General features: G+C 43.1%; 1 protein-coding gene across 1 annotated transcript in view; it reads right to left on the minus strand.

Annotated features, from left to right (window-relative positions):
- Positions 1–1,856: 1,856 nt before the first annotated feature.
- TXLNB (taxilin beta) overlaps positions 1,857–22,643 on the minus strand; it is a 44,329-nt gene continuing 23,542 nt past the window's right edge. The window contains exons 5-10 of the mRNA XM_014866475.3: positions 22,062–22,256; positions 19,756–19,875; positions 15,925–15,999; positions 9,524–9,616; positions 7,080–7,175; positions 1,857–5,839 (exon numbers count right to left, since the gene is read on the minus strand). Of these exons, the coding sequence (XP_014721961.3) occupies positions 5,066–5,839; positions 7,080–7,175; positions 9,524–9,616; positions 15,925–15,999; positions 19,756–19,875; positions 22,062–22,256 (1,353 nt within the window). The 3' untranslated portion in view covers positions 1,857–5,065. The remainder of the gene's footprint in view (positions 5,840–7,079; positions 7,176–9,523; positions 9,617–15,924; positions 16,000–19,755; positions 19,876–22,061; positions 22,257–22,643) is intronic.

Consider the following 22,643-nt stretch of genomic DNA (forward strand, 5'->3'; position numbering starts at 1 on the left):
CTTTATTCAACCAATGCTATGATTTATGGTATCATCATATTTCTTGTCACTTCATAGACTTTTCCTCTTATTTTGTTAGTTACTGCATTTATATTTCTCCGGAGTTGGTTTTGATTTTTTTTTTGCACTGTGTTAAGTTCAGACATCTCCCCCAAGCTGTGTTCAGTAGGTTTACTTGGAAACCCGCATGTGGGGTGGAACATTTCAGTGCCACGCTTGGCATAACCTTTCACAGCGTATAAGGATGCTGCGTGCTTGTATTTGCAGAGTCATGTTTATTCTATAAATAATAGAACAGGCTTCCATGTTTGCATGGTAGGGTGTATACTTGAATACACAAGTATCAGTGCTCAGATCTGGCAGCTATTAATAGCTATTACTCTCACCAGAACTACTGTCCCTCCCCCCAGAGACAAACTAACATAAAGTTAAATGAAAAAGACAGATAGTTAAAAATATTCTATGATATAGTGAATGAAGTGGTTAAGTCAGCATGATGGAGTTATGGGTAATTTTTCTCTTTTCTCTATTATCTAAATGCTCGATAGTGTAATTTTATTATTTTTATGCTAAAAAGAATGCATTTAATATTTTAAAAGAAAAGCAAACAAGAATAAAGTCAATAAAGCAATAACAGCAAGAAACATGTAAAAATTCCCTAGGCTGATGCTGTGGTGTGGAAGAGCACCAGCGTCATTATGGCTCTTGCCTTCTGCTGCCGTCCTGCTTTCACAAAGGCCTCCACCTGCTTGTGTGCCTCTTCCTGTCATTGCTCTTAATATCTTAAAGTTTTACCTTTTCATTTTTCCTTCTATACAATAGCTATGAGATTGAAAGTCTTTTTTTTCTCTCTTCATTTCTCTCAACATAATGTCTTCTTGCTTGGCTTCTATGGTGGTTTTGTGTTATCCGACAAAATGTCATCAATGACTGTCAGTTCTGAAATAATGAGTTTTACAACGAGGTACATTTTAATTATGACATGAGGTAATTGGATGTTACAATATATCATTTGAAAAAATTCAAAGTTGATGATGGTTCACAGAAAGCTGAGACTCTGAAATCCAGCAACAACAAGAACTTGGACTCAGCCAAGCTTGATGGTGCTGCTGCCGTGATTGGTTTCTTTTCTCATCTCCTGATAGGACGAAAGAGCTACTGTGAATAATTTTTGTGCTATGATGCATGAATTTGTAGGTTTACTTTGCTAGTTACATGTTTCTATGAAATATCCCTATTTATACAGGAAATTACTCCTTTTTATGTTTTGTCTTGTCAGGAAAGACAATAGTAAGTATCCTTTGAAAATACAGGTGTAAAGACTCCCCTACAGGAACAGAAGTAAATCTGTCACAGTTTTATGTGTGTGTTTACGTGTGTGCACATTCGCACACACGCAGCACCAGCATTTGCAGAACTTGGGTCAGGGGCTATCGCCAAGGAGACTTCACTTTGGGTATTGAGGACACAACAGGGTTGAGAAAAATCTTCATGACTATCATTTATGGATGCTTCTATTCTAATGGAATGCTCTCATGGTTGACGTAACGATAACTTTAATTTGCAGGTTCTAAACTATGAGAATGGAAAGAATTTAAACTTCGTGAAAATGTAACCCTATAGTCACTTGCCTCCTGAATCCTACTTGCCAGTTTATGATGGGAACAAATTTTAAAGACCAGAGTCATCATCTTTGTTTCATATCTTCTTTTAAATGAATTCTTTACATTTTAAATTACTTTTATTTTTCCTAAATATTGGATTTAACTCCTGGTTAGAGGAGAAGGGCCTGAGCAGATATTCCTGAAATGATCCTCTCCTAATGAGCTCTTAGTGTTACTGCAAAGCAGGCTCAGTTTTCAATGAACACATAATGCTTTTATTATCTCAAAAAGAAGCGCTATTTAACATGTGTATCTATACCGTGCAAAAGGAGCAAAACAGTATTCCTAAAGCCTTCAGGGCAGTGTTTAACTTTTTTTGCATTCTAGCTGGGCAGTCCTCTTCTCCAAGCACACTAGGAGATGCTGTGATCCAGAAGCATTTCTGGATCACGATGGCTCAGGAGGAGCAGCGAGCACAGGGAGAACAACGGGGCCTCCTTGGGTCTCGTTAGAGAAGATTCTCGGAGCAGTTAGAAGAACTGGGTAGAGGAAGAAAAACGAGCTGCCACCTTCTACACCCCCTCCTTACTCCTCAGAGTTTTTCTGAGAGGACACGTGGCAGAGAAACCTGTGGAAACAGTCTCATGGGAGCCTGGTCCTGAAGAGAAACATGAGCCCCGTGAACTGTCTGACGGCTCTGGCTCCGCGGAAGAGTCTGGTTTTGCTCTCTCATTAGCTCTGGGCAGTCACCTTCTCTCTCTCTCCCTTACTCCTTCTTTCTCTTTCCCCTACCACACAAACACACCAAGATTTTCAAAGTGTTCACTCCATGTATATTCTACTCAGAGACCAAAAATTCAACCAACAATAAAATCATAGTCTTTGATCGGTATGGTTGAAACAAAGAAGTTAACAAAAGTAAAAAGAAATATAAATGAAAGTTTAAAACCTGAAACCACTGCTAGAGCATTGGAGAAGAGAAGTAACTTTTAATAGATACATAAATTATAGTTATTTAATTTTGAAAATCCCACCCACTCTAGCGTTTCTGGAAAGCAGCCTTGGCATCACTAGAAATAGTTACATGAACTTGATAAAGAACAGAAATGCTTTATTCTTTCAGGTCTTAGGAGTTATTGTTATAATTAGTAAGGCCAAATTCTAACACAAAGAACTATAATAAAACATTCTTTGAATATTAAAATAATTCTTCTAAAGCCTATATTAAGCTTTGCAAATTTCAGGCAAGTTATTATATCTGAAACTCTGCCTAAGACATACACAGTAGTGAGTAATGTGTTGCTACAAAGCTTTTTGGATGGAAAAAAATGAACGTTGGGTATTAGAATATTTGATTTACTGGATTCCGACTCCTCTCCTGCCTGTTTCTCTTGCTAAACACTCAGACTGAGGCTTCCCTGTGATTATCTAATCTTACTCCATTCTCGGAAGTGTCGCCTCTGTAAACAGTGGAAAGCAGAACTTCCTGGATTGTTATGGTGAATATTTGGCTCTGAATTAAATGAATGTTTAAATCTCGAAGATTTCCAGTAATGTTGAATTTGGCTGGATACCCTGTGATTATAATATTTTAAGCCTTTAAAAACACGCAGGTTCTCAAATAGCGATAAGCCTTTTTCCTGCCTAGCATTTTGTTACTACGTCACTGTCTACTTCAGACAACTGGTGTGCAGTTTTGAGTTGCTGCCCACAAGCTCTTCGTGCACCTCGGCAGACAGCCACAGGCGATACTGGAGAATGCTTTCCCGTATGAGCAGCAGAGAATCTTGCTTTTACCCATTTTTCTACTTGAGTTCCACTTTCAAGGTGGGCCTGGATTAGATCTGTTTTTCTTTCTTCCCTCCTCCTTCCCTTCTTCTCTCCCTTTCCCTCCCTCCCTTCCTTCCTGTTTCTTGGTTGCAATCTCCCCTTAGAGTAATTGATGCTGTCAGGACTCCTAGAGGTTCTTGTCAAGACCTGATAATGTAACACTCCTGCAGACAGCCCCAGGTGTTCCTAGCTTTTGCCTTCTCCTGAATTCTCACCTGTTTTTCAAGTCATTTTGAGTAGGGACCCATTTGTCCTTTGCTTTGTACTTCTGGCTGTAGAGAATTCCTCAAAGCAGAAAATGTGTTGGTGTATAAGTCTCATCATTCATATTGAGACCATGTGTAAATTTCTGTTTTGGAAAAATAATAGCTTTTACTTAGCAGTAATTGAGATGAGGGCTGGGTGTAATTTCCTGCTGCAAAGGAGGGGGCTGGGGAAAAGGAGCAGATGCTTTGAGAATATAGACTGAGGCAGTGACAGCAAGAGGTGGTAGGGACCCTCTGGAGAAAGTGGTGGATGACAGACAAGGAGGGAACTGAAGAGTCTCTGGGCCAAGGAAAGTGCTGTCTCAAGACCTCTGTAGCACACGAGGCAGGGGGCAAGAGCATAGCCTCTTTCCAGTCTGAGGCCTCTCAGTCCTTGCATGCCCCAGCTCCCTTTTCCACTTCCCACCCTTCCCTTGCAGGAAGCCACAAGGGGCTCGGTTGCAAGGCAACGGGCTGAGTTGTGTAGGAGAAGCAGCTGGAAGAGGTGAGCTGTCTACAGCTGAGATTGTCCCCTTTCTGTTTAGGGCTTCTGTGGCCATCTTCGTGTCTATGTGCTCAGCACAGACTGCAGTCTAACCCAACCGCTGTTCCGTCATTTGATCAATTGGTTGAAGTTATTGACCTACCATTGGGTTACTTATTTTTGCCTAACATTACATGGCCTAAATACTTGTGTTCTGAACCTATGCTGATTCACTGAGCATTAGCCTACTGTAGTACCAGGGGCAAGTAAGAGATCATTTTTTTGATTAGCATCTAAATATTTTGCATGAGAGAAATCCAAAAAGGGATGAGAGAAATGTATGCATAATGAATATATGTTTGTGTATAAAATATACACATGGGTATATATGTATATATTTACACACATATATTCACACATATATATATATACACATACACATATATGTATATATTATGTATATAATGTTTAAGTGGAACCTTGAAATCCATTACTTATTATGGTACTTATTAAATTATATATGAAAATGAATAGAACACCACATTTTCACTAGTCATATATTGTAGTGGAAGTCTTAAAACACCAAATCTTACTGTTGATTAAGAAATTGAATTAAGTACCATCTTACTGGCAAATTAATATAAATTTGCTACTCATATGCTTTGTTGCCATTTGGGAAAATTATGCTATCAACCAGTATTAAATAGAAAAGCTCCAAATCAATTATATACTGAGAACAAATAGCAAAGGCTGAATGTGCTCTGCATAACATTTAAAAATGTCTTGATTCTAATTAAGTCTCTTCGATTAGACATCCCTAGCCCTTAATGCCTCTTTCAGAAGACAACCTGTTACGAAGGATGTGAAGTCAGGAAGAACAGCCCCTGAGGGCGCGATGAGGCTTAGTCCATTCCTTCCAGGTGGCTGTCTGCCCCTGCGGGTAGCTGGGGCCCAGCTGACAGTCCCTCTGCTGCTCCTGCTGCTGCTGGGGGCAGCCTGCTGGCCTCATGATCGCACACCTCCACTGGAATTTGCTCACCTGCCCGGGGGGTTGGAGCAGGACCCTGTGCCTCCATGACTTTTAGGGAAGCCTCGACTGGGGACTGGGGTGCCTGACTGGAAGTTCCTGCCTGTAGCTGCTGATCAGCCTGTGCTCCAGCTGGGACATCCTCGCCTTGGGCCTCTGATCCTGACTCTGCAGGGCGATTACTGGCCCTGGAGGGAGATTCTGCCTCACTGCCTCCTTTGGCCTCAGCCTGAGGACTCACCGGAGCCAGGGGACTCTCTGAATGGCATAAAGGGCTCAGAGGAGGCTGTCCCGGCTCCTCGAGGGCCATGTTGCCATCCCCTTGAGGACAGCCAAATTCTGGCTGAAGTTCTTGGGGCTGGTTGAGGGTCGTCTCTGGATGATGAATTATCCTGAAGGCTGCGGCTAGACTTTTCACAGCATCGTGAACTCTGTTGGCTTCCTCGGCATCAGCCTCTTCCCCCATAGAAACAGCAGACTCAGGCTCTTCGTTGGAGCTGTGCTGGCCTTGGTCATCCTTCTCAGGTGTTTTTGCTTCTCGAATTTTTTTGTAGAGTTCATTTCTCTCTTCTTGTAAAGCCCGACAGAGATTCTCTAGCCTCCCGATTTTCATCACGAAACACTCATATTCTTTAGCTCTCAGTGCTTTCTGTGGTTTGAAAATATACACACACAGAAAATGACATGAAAAGCAAAGTTGTCAGGATGCCCTCTGGAGACAAGCAAAACCATTTGTCTGGGAATTTGTCTACCGGGCCCTGGGTCCTGGCCGCAGAGCGGCAGCTGCACAGACACTTGGTCAGGGACGTTACTTCTTTTTTTGTGTTGTGTGTGAGACTCTGGTAGAATTTTAATCACGGTATTCTTTTCTTTAGAAAAGAAAGATGGCAAAGCTTCTCTTTGCTTCAGTCCAGGGTTTCTGAAATCTTAAAGTAGATGAATTTTCTGCTTCTAAGGCTTAGAAAGCGTAAGCAAAAGCTTGTGGCAAAATGAATGAGATGGACTGAGACCTGGCTGCCAACAATGCCTTATCCATTCTTTGGATAAACTGCCATATGCTAATCTAGCAACTGTTTGATTTATGTTGATGAATCATCAGCACATCTCTTTGAAATTGGTTGCAATTTGGGATGAATTGTTAGAACAGTAATTATAACCAGAGAAACTCACCACACACTAATTCATGATGCTGGCTGCTCAAAGTGTTCCGTTCTCCTTTTCTCTAGAAATGTCAGTTTGCGCATGAAATCGTTCCTACTCATCTTACTCCTTCACCCCCACCTTTATGCTGCTCTGTACCCTTTAAGATTTTTTTCACTTGTTTACCTGGAAAGACCTTCACCTGTAAGGCTTCTCAGGTCAAGGGCTGTGTATCTTTGCCTTTATGGTCTCAAACCTACTCAGAACCTGTCAGAATATCAGTATTTAAATACCTGTTGGAGGAATTAAACGATGTATCTCCATAACTGTCTATAAAATAGCACAGACCCTGGGTGCTTGGGCCAGTACCTTCTCTCAGGATGTTCAAATCAACTAACGCATTCATTCTGCACCCGTTACAGGCCAGGCCCTGGGAAGTTCAAAGACAAGTCAGAGGCTTATTAGCCTCTCAGGACCTCACAGTCCAGCGGGCATGCTGCTGCTTTGGGGACAGCTTTGGAATTGACAAGGAGGCATGTGGTTTATGGTCACAAAGCTCTTTAAGAGTCTGGACCCAATTTGCAATTACTTTTCTTCAATTATTTTTATTACAATTTCATACATCAGATCCCAGAAAAATTCAGCTCTTTCTCGAAGGTCATCATTTGTGCTATTAGGTTATGGTTATTTTCTAAGGATGAGCACTTTGACTAGACAGGTCAGGCAAGCTGAGGGGCGAGGCTGCTCACCTCTTCAATCATGTCCAGCAGAGCTTTGTTACAGTTCTCGAACCGGGCTTTCCACGTGGCTGTGTCCTTTTCCAGCTTCTTCATTTTCTTAGTCGTCTACAGAAATCAGAGTGTTTTAATATTAATCCTGAGGAGTTAATCTATCAAAGAAGCGATTAGTTCCATATGTGATGTCAAGAAAAGCCCTTTTGTTACCAGCTGCTGAAGCAAACGAAAGTTGGATGTCAAGGACTGAAGACTAGTGAGAGGGTCACGATTTACTTCTGAATCATCTGGGTCAGTGGCGAACAGACTTATTTGTACTGGAGCCAATTCAGGAAAAAAGAACCACTTAGGGCCATGCTGTTTTGTTGTTGCTATTTTTTTCATTTAAAATAAAAATAGCTTCATTGGGTCCCAAGAATAAGCTTGCAATTTAGATAATGTACTTTATTGAATAGAAAGGTGTCAGTGAGAAAGGTGGCCTGGCTTTTTAGCCGTTCAGGTGTTGGTGATTTCGGGCCATCTGAGGAGGAGCCCCACGAAGCAGCTTGCTATCGCTGTCCTTAGGTTTGTAGAGCGCGGTGGGGCTCACGGAATGTGATGACGCGCCTTATTCACTTCGTCCTCGAGAGAGCCCACAAGGGGCTCTGGTTCTGCTTCCACGTCCGCTGTACAAGCGGGACTGAGGCTCAGGGAAGCGGCAGGGTGGGCCTGGAGTCGCCGCTCTCCACTGAGCGCACCGTGTGCGGCGGCCGCGGGCCCCGGCTGGGGTGGGGTGGGGTGGGGGGCGTGGGGCGGACACCAGTGGGCGAAGTGCAGCCTGTCTTTCTCGAACTGGAGCCTGCCCACGTTCCTGGCGGCGGGCTCTCCTCTCGGCTCAGACTGCGAGCAGCACAGGGCGCGTGATCAGGCAGCAGCCCTGCGGCCCCTGCCGCTTTGTGCCAAGCTGCCCGAGGCTGGCGCCCTCAGAGGCCGAAGGCTGGCGCTCCGAGGAAGCTAGGTGAGCCTCGAGCAGTTTTTCAATTTGGATCATTTCTTAACCACGGTAGTAGTTTATAAATTTTTTAGGCTCATCAACCCCTTTAAGAATTGGATGAAATCGATGGGACCTCTCTCAGAGAAATGCAAATATGCATATCAAAGTTTTTTGCTAATTCTCGGATCTACCACTAAAAGTCTGTAAATGAACCCCAGATTAAGAACTCCTGATCTTAATCTTTAAGGTTGATTTCTCTTTAAGATTTGTGGAGAACAGATTGGCGCTCACCCGAGAGGAATGGGTGGGGGAAGGGCGAAAGGGGTAAAGAGGCACGTGGGTATGTGACAGATGGTAACTAGACTTTTGGTGGTGAACACGAAGTAGTCTGAGCAGAAGTCAAATATAATGATGTACACTTGACATTTATATGTTATAAACCAATGTGACCTCAATAAAAATAAATAAATAAAATAAAAAATAGCAAAAAAAGGATTTATTCTATATTAAAACTATGTAATTTTGAAATAAACACATTTTCCTTCTCTAATATTTATTCCAATCTTAACACTCTATAATTTAAAAAATTTTAAAAGGTGGATGTAACAAGTGTTGGCCTACTTAAGTTTGCTCACTAGTTGTGAAATTTATCACATTTTTTATGAAAATGTTTGGAAAAAGATGTTTTCTACACTTAAAAATGGTTAATGCCAATGCTTGTTCAGAAACATAATTCTAATGGTGATTTTGTTTTGGGAAAATACTGAATTGAATAAGATTTAAACAATACATCCCACAATGACATTAGCACCTTATATTTATAAAAGAATTTTAAGTTTAAAACTCATTTAAAATATATTAATTATTTAAACTTCACACTCTTGTGAAGTCAGCAAGGGAAACAGCGTCTTGATTTATAGATAAGAAAAATGAAATTGAAGGAAGTTAGGAGAATTGTCCAATGTGACTTGATGATTATGAGCACACCCAGAATTTGAATTTAGGCTTCCATGTTCTCATTCAAGGCTCTGTCAGTTATGTTATACTACATATCTTCTCATCGAGGAAGGATGCTTTGAAATGGTATTTTCTACTCTAATATTCTACTCTTGCATATTTATATGAAAGCTTTTTTTAATCTTTACAAGATTAGACATTTTTTGATTTTGGTATAAACAACATAATGTTAGAGTGTTTGCTTTTGTCTTTTTTTTTTTTTTAAAAAAAGCTATCCATGGAGTAGAAAAAGAAAACATTCTTCCTCAGAGTGAAAATGTATCCTGGTGTTTTTGGGCTTTTCTTAAGATTAATTCCCCAGATACTTACCAATAAAAAAATACAGCCCAAATCTCATTTGCACCTGTAAATGTTTCACTACTTCGTGAAATGCACTGGAACATCTTAGTGAGAGAAAAGTGAACCCAAAGGAGGATCGCCTGTCAAAATAGAAAATGTCAGCATTCCGTGGGGGAGGAGCAACACTCACTTTATCCATTTCCTGTTTGAAAGCGGCAAACACCTCGTTGCTCTTTGTCAGCGTGCTCTGGAACTCCTCAAACCTTCCGGAGTAGAGAGTGAGCTGCAAACATGGGAAAGAGTAGGTCTATGTTTCGGCTGCTTCCATAACGAAACAACTGGCCATTGTTCATTATTTGAGAAGAAAAATGATTTAAGGAAATTCTCAATACAGTATTAGTAATATGTTAAGTTCTTTTATTTCTCGAGATCACCCTAGGCCAGTGATCAACCTAGTGAGTATGACGGAAGTACTTCTTTAAAGAAAAATGAAATAAGATATGTCATCATCATTTCATTATATCACAACTTTCACCAACAAACATTCACTGAGCTCTGAACGTATGCAGGGACTCGATACACAAAAGTGTTCCACATGCAGTGCCTGCTTTTGAGGGCCCTGCACTCCTGATGGGCAGACCATCCCAAAGATGAGCAGGCTACAGGACAGTGCAAACAGTGAAAACGTGCCAAGGCAGGTGCCTGATCAGGGAAGGAGGCCAGTGTGAAGGGTGATCACATGATCCATGTTTTTGTGGAGAAGGTGAGCCTTGAACTTGGTCTGGAAGGAAGTGAGAAAGTAGACAAATGAAAAGACGTGATGATAGAAATGTGGGCCAGACACGGGCTAGGGCCACGGCCATCATGCAGCTTGTGCCACTCTGAGCAACTGTCTTCCATTTTAGATATTGTGGTCTTGTATATTTATGAATGCAATGTTCTAGTCAATAGCAGTGAAATGTCCCTTTTCATCAGAATAGCTTATGATAGTAATTTTCTATAGATAGAAATAACGAGTCTTGAGGAAGGAATGCCTTTTTCTAATGTGCACAAAGAAGCATCAAATGGGTGAGCAGTGGCAAATGCGTGGCTCACTACAGGCGTCTGCAGAAGAGACTTTGTGCCTCCACACTCGAGGCTCACACGTGGGGCGGGAAGAGGGTGAGACAGGGAAGGAAAGTAAGTGCTTGATTGTTAGTGACAGTAATACAATAATAAAATCTTGCTTTTAAAAATAATTCTAGGATTGTGTGATCTGAGTGAGATTTAATATGGATGGTCCAAGTTAGGAAAGCCTCCATTTTAAAATGAGTCTTTGGTACCTTGACAGTCAGGAAGAGCCCAGGTCCTCCAACGGACACAAGAACTCCTTTGAGCAAAGTTGCAGAATCCAGCAGCAAAGAACCTGACACTGCCCTTGGTAGACGGGGACGGTTGGGTTACAGGCCAGAGGGAAGGCAGCAAGAGGCCAGCAGGGGTACCCGTGGGACTGTGGTCTCAAAAGCAGAGAAGAGGGTGCTGGGCAGAAAGCCAGCAGACTGGAGTGCTCCCAGTCTCTGGCAGGAGGCAGAGGGAGTGTGTGCGAGTCAAACTGAGAAAATTTGCTTCTCTAGAGCGGCTCATTCTCAAATAAGTCAGAACAGCAGAGATAACAGAATGATAACATAAAACTTGTCCATAGGATATAGGCTTTCCAAAGAAGAGTCAAACAACAGCTGGCCATCACTCTGAAATCACTTAGTGCCACGAGTATGTGACAGAGCTTGGGGCAGTCTGGTGGCCTAACATTTGTTTCTCATGATTCCTTGGCATCCAGATTAAAGGAGATTGGGTAAAGGGCTGAGGGAATTTATGGCCAGGAAGGTACCCAGGGTTTTACACACACACAAACAGTGCATAAGACAATACTTACTCTTGTTATGTGCAATGCACTCTTGACATATTCTATTTGTTTCATTTTTTTCAAAGTACTGACTGGGAGCCACTGAACTGATTTCAGGGCCCATGAATAGTTCCAGCCTCCCAATTTGGGAGGCTCTACCCTAGGTGCGCTCCCGTGGGCCCAGCTGCCTAGACTGCACATGGGCTAGCTCTAGGGTGGCTCTACCCTAGGTACGCTCCCGTGGGCCCAGCTGCCTAGACTGCACATGGGCTAGCTCTAGGGTGGCTCTACCCTAGGTGCGCTCCCGTGGGCCCAGCTGCCTAGACTGCACATGGGCTATCGGTCTAGGGTGGCTCTACCCTAGGTACGCTCCCGTGGGCCCAGCTGCCTAGACTGCACATGGGCTAGCGGTCTAACGGTCTAGGGTGGGAGCAACTCCAGGCAGCTCACCCTCTCCACCTTCCATCCCTAAATCTGTTCATTTGCATCCGTGGCCAAGTGCTCTTGTTAATTTCTTTTTCTTACTTCCTCCCTTTGTTTTTCCAACTTCCGAGTGATTCCAGCAGAGTTATGTGGGGGTCGCACACTGTGTTTCCCCCGAGCTGGGCCTGCCCAGTGCCTCTGCAGCCCTCTAGCTGCAGACAGGTGGGGTGGGAGTACCCAGCCTTGCTGCGTCCCGAGAGTAAGCAGCCCTACCGCTGCCCTCTGCCCCTTCTCTGGGCAAAACGCTCTTTCTGGGGTATCAGTTGGGCAGACTTTGCTTCCCTTCCCCACTTTTCTCATGGCGTGGAGAAGGCAGACCCTGAGAGCGCCTGCAGTCTCGCTCCTCACCACCTCTTCTGGCCTTTGCCAGTGACAATTTTTTTCCCCTCAACTTTTTTCTTTTCTTAAATTTTTAATTGTGGTAAAATGTACATAACATAAAATTTACATCTTAAGCATTTAAGTGTATGGCTCAATAGTGTTAAGTATGTTCACATTGTTGTACAGCCAATCTCCAGAACTTTCTCATGTTGCAAAACTGAAACTCTGTCCCCATTAAACAACTCCCCATTTCCATTTTTAGTGACTGTTTTTAATATTCTGCTTTTCTTCCTATTTGACCTCTTTCTCATGGGTGGCAAGCCTGTGTGGATTACCCTTTTCTCAGGCAACCAGCTTTAACCCTCTCTGCGTACCCTCACTAAAGTGTGTGCTTCCTGTTTACTGCATGGCTGTTTGCTGGCGGGATGTTCCCTCACTCTTACGCTGACGTGATGCATGTTTGGTTTGATGTGTCATATTCTGGCTCTCGCTTTGCTAGTTCAGAGAAGCATGGGACATCCAAACTTGTCCAAAGCATCCCTGCCAGAGGCAGAAACAGGAGCAGACTATTCGAGGGTTAGTACTAACAATTGCCACAACTTTTCACTTTTAAATGGACTGAGTGACATACATATTCTTTTAACAGATCACTGAATTTTAGTCACAAGCATTCATCTCACATAGGAAACAGAACTGTGTTTAAGAATTGTCTTAGCAAACTTATGAGATTTGGTTTGAGAAGAAGTCCGATCACAAGAGGAGTCACCGAGGAATCTCCTCTCATCCTGGGTAGATAAGGTGAGGACTTGGAAGTTTAAAGACTGATGACCCGTTCTCACAATTTACTCACTGATCTTTCCCCTTGGGGAGTCTTTGTGTCTGTGTTGCTGAGTTGTGTTTGTATTGCTGACTTTTCACATCTACCGCCATCTTCATCCTTATCAATCCAATGAACACTCTATTTGTAGTGACAACTGTATCCCATTGATCATCTCTGACATTTACTCTGTTGCCTTGGTTTGTGTAATTGAAAGCCAGACATCTCTTCCCTAAGTGAGAATCATGCCCCATACTGGCAGGCTGTTGTCTTATGAGTGAAAAGTGACTTCCATCTAGGAAAGCACAATCTGCCCTTCATATTTCTTTTGCTCAGACCATGGAAATGGGGACTAGGCTGCCCCTTCCTGTCACCTCACCCCTTCAGCACTATGCAAAATAATCTGTGATAGATTGTTTTTCAGGGTTTAAAAGTTTTAAAAATATAATTTTGATACTTTTCAAGAGGAACTTGTTTAAACGTTATTATACATAGGGATTTTGGGCCTCTATGTTCTTTTGATGATTAAGTAATTATTGGAATTTTGAAAGCATCTTGAAGACAAAAGAGACAGACCAAGGAGAATCTTTGCCAAGGGAGCTGCATGCCGCAGAAGAGGAGGCAGCGGGAAGAGAGGGCCAGTGCGCTCGGCTCAGGCTTCATCAGCTCTGGAAGTTCTCCACGTCCACGAACTAGAGCCGAACAGGGTCTTAAGATCATCTTTACATCAGTTCTTAAACTTTTTTGTAACTAAAGCCTCTTTTTGTGTCATAAATCTCTATATGGACCCTCACCTATGAAATATTAATATTAGCTCATATGCTAATTGTTAGTTTTTCTATTAGTGTTATTATCACTGGATTGAGTTTAATTAGGCAATGTTTTTGACTCTCTCATTGATTGCTGTATCTCCAACATCTAGAACCATGCCTAGCACCTAGAGGTGCTTAATCAGTATTGGTTGAGTTATTTATGCTTATGATGGACCAGGCACAGACATAAGTGCTTTGCATACATAGCTTGAACATGAGCTGCATATATTACATATTCATTAGCTCATTTTCCTTTTATAGACATAATCAAACATGTGAATAATTGCCATTCATAGCTGCTGAGCGAGAGCTGACACAATGCCAAAAACAGCTACATTTTAGATGGTAGCTGCTGCCTCACGTGCTGTCACGTTTCGGAAATCCTGAAAAGTAATGGGCCTCCCAAAGGTCGGAGGACTCCAGGTGGGCTCACTGATCATTACAGCATCCATATTTTACAGACAACGACATTTAGGTCCGGGAGGTGCACAGTCAGACAACTTCTCAGCAAAAGAGCCAGGAATCTGATCCTTGTCCCTGGACTCAGTCCAGGATTGAGAGATGGATGAGGAACATTGGCAAGTCCAGAACCCCTGCTAGGTGCTTTTTCAAATTTGAGAGGCATAGGCAGGAATTGGATCACCCTTTTATGTTTTATTTCATGGGTCATTAGAAGCCTAGATTCTGATGCCAGCTGAATGACTCACTCTCAGCCCAGAGTCTAATGGTATTAATCTAATCTCCTCAAGCCCTTTATCTTCATGGAGTGTAGAGGAGTAGGGATTGCTTGTAACAGATGATGCGCATGATGAGAATAGCTTCAAGCGTTGTCTTTTGTGCCCCTCAAGGTTCTGTCCTGTGATGGGGCAGAGACAGAGCTGGAAGCCCTGACTTGATTCTCTGGACTCCCCGCGGAGAGGCTGCACCTCCTTTCTCCTGCCTGCTCCTGGTTGGGGAGCCCCTACTGCTGACATCAGCCCCACACCATGATGTGGTGGGGTCCCTGACGGCCTAAAGGAAGACCTTGAGTTTGTAACTCGAGCCTAGTCTTTCAACTCTGGGTCCTTTGATTCTATTAATGGTAAAATATATTTTGGTTCTAATTTCTATGTAGTTAGTATTTTAAATCTATTTTGTACATTATCTCACCAGGGAAAACAATTCGTGGTTGCATTTGGTGCACACAAGGAAAAGGATGCTTTAGGAAAGTTGGATATCAAAATGTTATCTGTGTTTTTATCTATGCAGTGGTAGAATTTGTGATTTTAAGTTTCTTATTTTCCTTATTTGCTTTTTTATGAACAAGTATTCATTGAACTTGTTCATTCATACAATGAACAAGTAGTTTTTTTTTTTATAATGAGCAAGTATTCAGCAGTCAGCACATAAACATTTACACGTGAATTATGCAGATCTTAGTTAGTGTAGCTGCGCAGCTCTGAAGGCTTCCAGTTGCCTCACCTTCTGTGGATTTGCTCTCACTTTACCGTCCGTTTAGCCTCAGGCAGCAGGGGAGCTATAGCTCCTCAGTGGCCCTCCAGTGGCAGGACGACTGCCCTGAAATCTGACCAGGCAGTTTGCCAGGAGGGCAGAGCCCCAGGGGCACGGGAAAGACCCATAGGCCTGGCTTTCCTCCAGAGTCAGCTGTTGCTATTTTTGAGTCTGAATTGTTGTTATTTTTGAGTCTAAAATATGAATTTGTAGTCCAGTCAAAACACACACATGACGTCACAAGGCCAAATCAAAATGGCTCCTGACTTGTCTGCCATTTCCAGTCATTCGCCACTGACAAGGCCCACCTCTGCTAGCACAAAAACTTGGGCACTGACTCTATTTTTCTAATTTCCTTTTATTATGAATAGTATCAGACTTGTAAGGGCATTTTCAATGTTGACAGTTGTAGATAGTGCGTCTGAAAAGATTACCTTTTATTCTTATCTTACTAGGGTGATGGGGAGGAGAGAGAGAGGATGTACGACCTGATAGGCGGGAACCTGGACACCAGCTTATGCTGGTTGACCGTCTTGGCGCCCTCACTTGTATGTCAACAAACCTTTTTACTGGAGGTTATTGGTGCAGAGCATTTATTTTTCTTAGATATAATATTATGTTTTCATTTTTACTTAAAAATAATAAATATGGAGTTATTCTTCATTTCCAGCTCCTGTTCCCCCTCCCCTGCCACGTGTAAGGCCTTATGCAGACTCCCTTTGGCTCACAGCCTCTTGCTTGGGAACAGCAAGGCAAGCCCCCCGTGCACTGTGGCCCCGCTTCACCTGAGCCTGCAGGACCGTCTCCTGTTCCTTCAGCACTTTGGCCTGAAGCTTCCACTCTGCCGCCTGGTTCAGCAGCTGTGAGAGAGACAATGCGTGGAAAGACAGTCAGATTGCCTTGTAAATTGCCATTTGGTTGTAACTTATATATAAACTTAATAACTTGCTAGTTAACCCCCTTAAGTAATTTTTTGGGAACTTTGTAAAGAATCTAAGAAAGCTAAGAAAATGACTAATCTTAAAAGTTGGATTCTCAACTAAAAATTAGGGTTCTAATGGAAAAAAAAGGGAAAAATAGTCTCCAACTCAAGCATAAAATCACACAAAATTCAACCTCCCACCAAATTCTGGAATCTTCTCTAGCAATCCTGACCAACATCATTTGGCTTCTGCTTGAACAGTTCCACAACATCCCCACCTGGGACATTGTTGTGAGCAGCTGTTCCTTTATGGCAAACCCAAAGTTTTTCTCCTCGACCACTGTGCTCCACCCTTAGCATGCATCAGAATCTCCTAAGGATCATGTAAAAATGCAGATCCCTCTCAGAGACTATGAGCTGGAAAGTACAGGTTGTGTGGACTCTGTACTTATAGCAAATACCAAGAATGGTTTGGATATTGGTGGCCGTGGTTTACATTTTGAGAAACACTGGCTTAGAAATTTGACCTATTGTTCTGAATCTTGTGTAAGGTTTACAAGATGAGCCTCATCCCTCTTCCAGAAGGCAGCCCTTCAAATACAACCAAGGCCTTCATATCAAACATGAGCAGAACTCGGAGCTGATGGGTTAAATTGAAAACGTTGTTTTAGGCATAAAAATGACACACACATTCGTAAAACACACCATTTTAACTTAAAAATGTATGTTCATTTATTTATCAATTTTGATGTAGGGCTGTGGTCTCTGTTTGGGTATGTATGGATCTTTTGATTGGAATTCAGAGTTTTGTTTTGTTTTGTTTTGTTTTTTTGGTGAGCAAGATTGTCCCTGAGCTAACATCTGTGCCCATCTTCCTCTATTTTGTATGTGGGACGCCTCCACAGTGTGGCTTGATAAGCAATGCATAGGTCTGTGTCAGGAATCTGAACTTGTGAACCCCGGGACACTGAAGCAGAGCATGTGAACTTAACCACTATGCCACCTGGCTGGACCCCAGAGCTTTATTTTGTTTTTACAAAAATCATATCCATAATGTGCCATACAAGGATTTATAATATTTTTTCTTTTTTAAACGATTGTGCTAGAACCTAAAGATATTTCTGAAGTTGCCTGATTGGATAATTCTCTAGAGTTTTACAACTGTCTCAGTCTTCTACAGCTACTCACATGGAGTTTGAAAATTGCTTTTTGCTATTTGCTTGCATTTAGTCTTTCAAAGCATTAAGCGTAGTTTTCCTAGAAACATCTTTCTTTCCACACTGACTTCATCAGTTTATGTGTAATTCTGTTGATGTACATGATACAAAAACCAGGACAACTGCAGAGAAGAGGCTTTCGAGCCGAGGGCTGATTCTTGGTCTGCTCCATCTGACTTAGCTGGGCCACCCTGTGTAGACATTCCTGAGGGGCTGACTGACACAGTAGTCAGAGTGCTGGGGGCATCGGTCAGTGCGTCTACAGAGAGAAAGGCTGACAGCCTTGGGTAATGTGGCTGGTCAGTCAGGTGGCTGTCAGTTAAGAAGTTTCTGTTGTATTCGAAGATAGGCTGATTTAAATTTCTTTTCTTTTTGTTTATCCCCTTTGTAAAAAAATGTCCATGAGGCCCATGCAGTACTTTTGTAATCAGAACAAAAAAACAATAAAATCATTCTTTTTAAAAACTTGAAGGCATCTTTTTTTCTTATCCAAGTTTATATTTTTCCCGTGGCTTTATCCCTCCATTTGTAAAATGGGTTCTCTCTGTTCTTTGATGCCTCCCAGTGAGAGTGAAGATCAATTCTTATGGAAGTGCAGTTGACTCAGAGTATGAGGGGTTTGGGGCAGCTACGAGTAGAAGACGGGCAGCGCCCCCCTGGCCGTCTGAGCAGTGTGTGGGCAGTGTCCCTGGCCCTTGCTTCCCCTCGCAGGCTGAGGAGCCCTGCCTGATGGGTGGTCCCCAATCAACAGGGAGGCATGTGGCTGCCTCTTCTGTTTGGGTGAAGAAGCCCCCCAGCTCTAACTTGATATTTCATCACTTTCAAAAAGAAGCATCAAACCAACAGCAGAATATCTATTTTCTAGGATTCTGAATAATTAAATGCTTCTTTTCTTCCTCTGAGAGCTAGGTTGTAGATGGATTTAAAAATTAATCTTTTTATTAAGAGCACATGGACTTCTGACTTGAAATTATCCAATGTCCATCAGGTTATGTTCTCTAAAATTCATGCTTTTGTTGCTACTTTTGAAAATGGAAGTTATTTTTAAATCACTATTCTAACAAATTAAAGTAATTGTAGTCTGATTTTGGGTAAATGCAAAGCTTGTGATCAAATGTTAAATGGCCAAATTTGAATAATCCATCCATTGACTGTGTCTTAAATCTCTCTCCCCAGCAACAGACACACACTTGCACCGTGGCCCTGAAACTGGCCTCTGAGTGCGCTGTCCTCTCACAGGGCCGGGCTCAGGGTCCAGGCCCACGGGGATGTGGAGTTGTGTTGGAAGTGTGACCAGCAAGTCGTGGTCACTCAGCAGCATACGACCTTATACAAGGTGCATGTCCTCTTTGAGCCTCAATTCTCTCATCTGGACAATGACCCCACAGCTGTTTTGCAGTGTTTGGGGTTGACGTACGAGATGTCAGTAAAAGCCACCACTCAGCTTCTTAAACTAAAGACTCAGGAGTTGTGCTGACTCCTCCCTGTCCTTACTGTTGCCATCTTCAGTTCAGAGCCATGCCTGTTGGTTTCACATCAAAAACATAATTTTTTGTCCATGTCCAGCTCTCCTTCTCCACTGCCACCTCCCTCAGCCAAGCCGTCCCCACACCCACTGAGACTTCTTCAGGGGCCTCCCCACCACTCTCTCCTCGCTCCCTTGCCCTTCTTGAGCTCATTTTCCACCCAGGGGCCAAATCCATCTGTTACAGATACAAAGCACATCGTGTCACTTCCTTTGCTAAAACTACCCAGTACTTTCCCATTGTATTTAAAGTCCAAACTACTTTCCAAGCCTGCAGAGTTAGACAGTTTGGCCGTCTCAGCCTCTCCAACTTCATTTTGACCCTTCCTCCCACTGGGTCAATGTGTTCTTGCTTCCTCGACCTTTTCCTATTTCTGGAGGATGCCAAGCTGGTGCCAGCATTGGGCCTTTGTCACTGCTGCAGACACTGCTGCTGGAGACCGCTTCCCTGGGTCCTTCTGTCAGGCAGGGTTAGGCTCCAGCATCCTCCTCTCCAGGAGGCCATCCTGTGATCCAGTCTAAAGTAGGGCCCCTCCTGCTGCCTCTTCTCAGTTCCTCCTCATTTCCCCAGGAGCACTAATCATTATCTGAAGTTATCTTCCCTCATTTGTTTGCTATTTATAGCCTATCTCTGCCCAGTTAGATTCTAGTCTGCACGCTGAGACGTGGCCTTCTGGGTCTTGTCCACATCTGTCCCTCAGCATCTAAGATGGTGTTTAGCATATGACAGGTGCTTGAAAAAGATTTGTTGAATGGATGCGTGACCATTTTATGTACAAGATAGTGTAGGTACAGTGCCGCCTACTGGGCTGGCCAACTTAGTTCTCCAGGGAAGCTCAGGCTCCCTCTCCATCGGTCTAGTGCTCTAGGACCATTATCAAAAATAACTTTCTCAGTGGCTCTCAGACCCCAAGGCAGACCAGACAAATACACAGATTCAAACGATAAATACATATTCCTTTTCTTGTTTGTGTCGCTCCTCTGCTTCCTGCATCATTTCTTGCGCCTGCTCCAGCTTCGCGTCCACCAGCTTCTGCTGTAGTTCTCTGTGTTTAAATATTTTGTCCAGATGCTGAGGAAAAAATAAAGGGCACACATCAGGCTTGACTTATCGGTGCTGAAAATGTAAAATCAAGAAGTGATATTCACACAACCACGAATTCTTCAGGTTTTAAGAAGGAAAAAAAGAGGGGAATTAATGCATTGACATTATTTATAGTTTTACGCAAAAGCCATAAACTGGCGAAGGCCCTGGCAGGTTGCCCCACACAAAGATGGCTGCCGTGGGTGGCGCTGCCACCGCTCAGCAGTGTGCACTCCAGAGGAGCGGCGCTCTCTCTAAATCTGGTAACTGTGAGGCACGCTACAGAGATGGGCGGCACAGCGGCACTCACACTTGCTTTCTGGCTCTTTCTATGAATAAAAAACCGCTTTTAATCGCAACATTAATACGATTTATTGTGAATTCTCCTCTACATTCTTGCCTCAAGGGTTGTGAGGAAGTTCTGGGCACCAGCATGTGGCTCCGGGTCTGGGACTGGGTGGGGAGCCCCCTGCTTTCAACTCTGTTGCTCTGGGGGGCAAGATGAGGCCAAAGGTCGTGTCACAGATGAACTGATACACACACGTGCTACTGCTGCCCGCAGGCCTTTTGACCTCTCTGCTGCTTGGTGAAGAGAAGCTTCTAACTCTGCCTCGCGTGGAGAATTTCTTGGTCATCAGAAGTCTCATTGGCAAGAGGACACGTGGGACTCTCTCCCTGGGCCTCACCTACAGCTGATCCCAGGAGCAGCCAGCTGATCTAAGCTGTCTGAGGTCTCTCTGGAGAGTGTGTGTATTTCCTTTCAGCTCCTTCCCCTTTGCTTTCACTGGAGCCTCTACTCTGGGGCAGAGCTGATCCCATAGGAGATGGACGCAGCATGGCTTCTGTTTGCTGTGAGGGGTCTCCTGATTCGCCTAACGGCTGCTGCCATGGTGCTGGCTCAGTTTTTTCTCGATAAAACGTCAGCATGTAGCCAACAGAGTCACTTTGACTATATTATGGTACATTTTAAGGCAGAGATTTAAAATGTGGGTGGGATGGGGAAAGGAATATGATATATTAAAATCCTGAGGGGGCATCTGGAGTCTTAAAAACATATTAAATATTAAAAGATAATTTTGGAATAATAAATGATTCTTATAGTCCCTCTAAAGTAAACTATTGAAAGCAAAACCCTTTTGGCTTTCATGCCTGTGGATAAGAGATTTAATTTTGTGGCCTCTGCTTCCCATCTATAAAATGTGGATAATGTTGTTTTCTAGTGCATAAGATTTTTGAGACTCTTGAACGACGTATTGTATATAAAGTATAGTCTTAGCACATTGTCTGGCACAAACCAAGCACTGAATAAACAATGCCATTACTGTTACAATTATTACACTATTAATACCGTTATTAAATTGTGGGGTATATAGAATACAGACCCATAATTTAGATGACGTGGTGCTTCCTAAGAGGAAGTGTGTGAGATACTTTTTGGCTCTAAAGCGAGAGTTTTATAAGGGCTGAGAAAGACTGTTTTCAAGGATAACTGTGCTCTTGCCTACCACTTTCTTTTTTTATTATAGTTTTCTTTTTATTGAGGTCATGTTGGTTTATAACATTGTGTAAATTTCAGTCTATATTGTTATATTTCAGCTTCTGTATAGAGTACATTGTGTTCACCACCAACAGTCTAGTTTTCCATCTGTCACCATACACATGTGCCCCTTTCCCCCTTTGCCCTCCCTCCACCTCCTCCCCTCAGGTAACTATCAATCTGTTCTCCTTACCTATGTGTTTGTTTGTTTGTCTTCAACATGTAAGTGAAATCATACAGTAACTGTCTTTTTCTGTCTGAATTATTTCACTTAGCACAATACCCTCAAGGTCCATCCATGTTGTGGCAAATGGTACAGTTTTGTCTTTTTATGGCTGAGTAGTGTTCCATTGTGTATATATACCACATCTTCTTTATCCTTTCATCCGTTGAGGTGCACTTTCTATTTATTGCCTTTGTTTTGCAGTGATTCCAGTTTGAAGAAATCTCATATGACTTCCAGCCAGGTATTTTCTAATACATGTGTTTTTATTTTGGTTAGTAAAAGAAATCCAATCCTAAATATGAAGCCTGTGAGAGGGCTCACCACATCTTCCTTATTAGCCAAGTCCCCACCCTCACAGCCCAGATCTGGACCTACTTACAGCGCCTCTACGTGGTTTGGTCTGGTTCTCACCTCCTCTCTGAGCTCGTACTGATCAATGATGCTTTTCAGTTTCTCTGCAAGCTCTGTGTTCTCCTGACACAGCTTCATATTTCGCTCACTCTGCTGCTCAATCTGGGCCTGGATATCCGTCAGGGTGCTCTGGAAATGATTTGTGATCTCCTTCCTTTTCTCCTCCTCCTCACGTGCCCGCTGAAGGGTTTCCTCCTGTGGATGAAAAGCAAAATATTTTGTGATGCCGGTTTGCGTGCACTCTTGGTTTATAGAACGCAGGGTTAGGTCGGTGAGAGGTGAGGAGTGTGCAGGGTAAGGAAGATGTTCTCCTCAATTGTCCAGAGTTAACGTTGCTGAGCCCCAAAATAAATGTATGAGCAAAGGTTTCAGCTGTGAATACGCAGCCACTCTGAGCAGGTGCAGTGAGGACCTTGAATTTGATAGTTGGTGACGAATAGGCTTGTTTTAAAGATGACGGGACTCCTGCTTAGTGAATGAACTGCAGTGATCTCTAACAAACGTGCTATGGCACAATTCTGATCTTTTGGCTGTGGCCTGGAGAAAAGGCCACGCGGTTTACTGATTGATGAGACAGAGCAT

The sequence above is a fragment of the Equus asinus genome, chromosome 1, assembly GCF_041296235.1.
Source record: "Equus asinus isolate D_3611 breed Donkey chromosome 1, EquAss-T2T_v2, whole genome shotgun sequence".
In the NCBI taxonomy this organism is placed as follows: domain Eukaryota; kingdom Metazoa; phylum Chordata; class Mammalia; order Perissodactyla; family Equidae; genus Equus; species Equus asinus.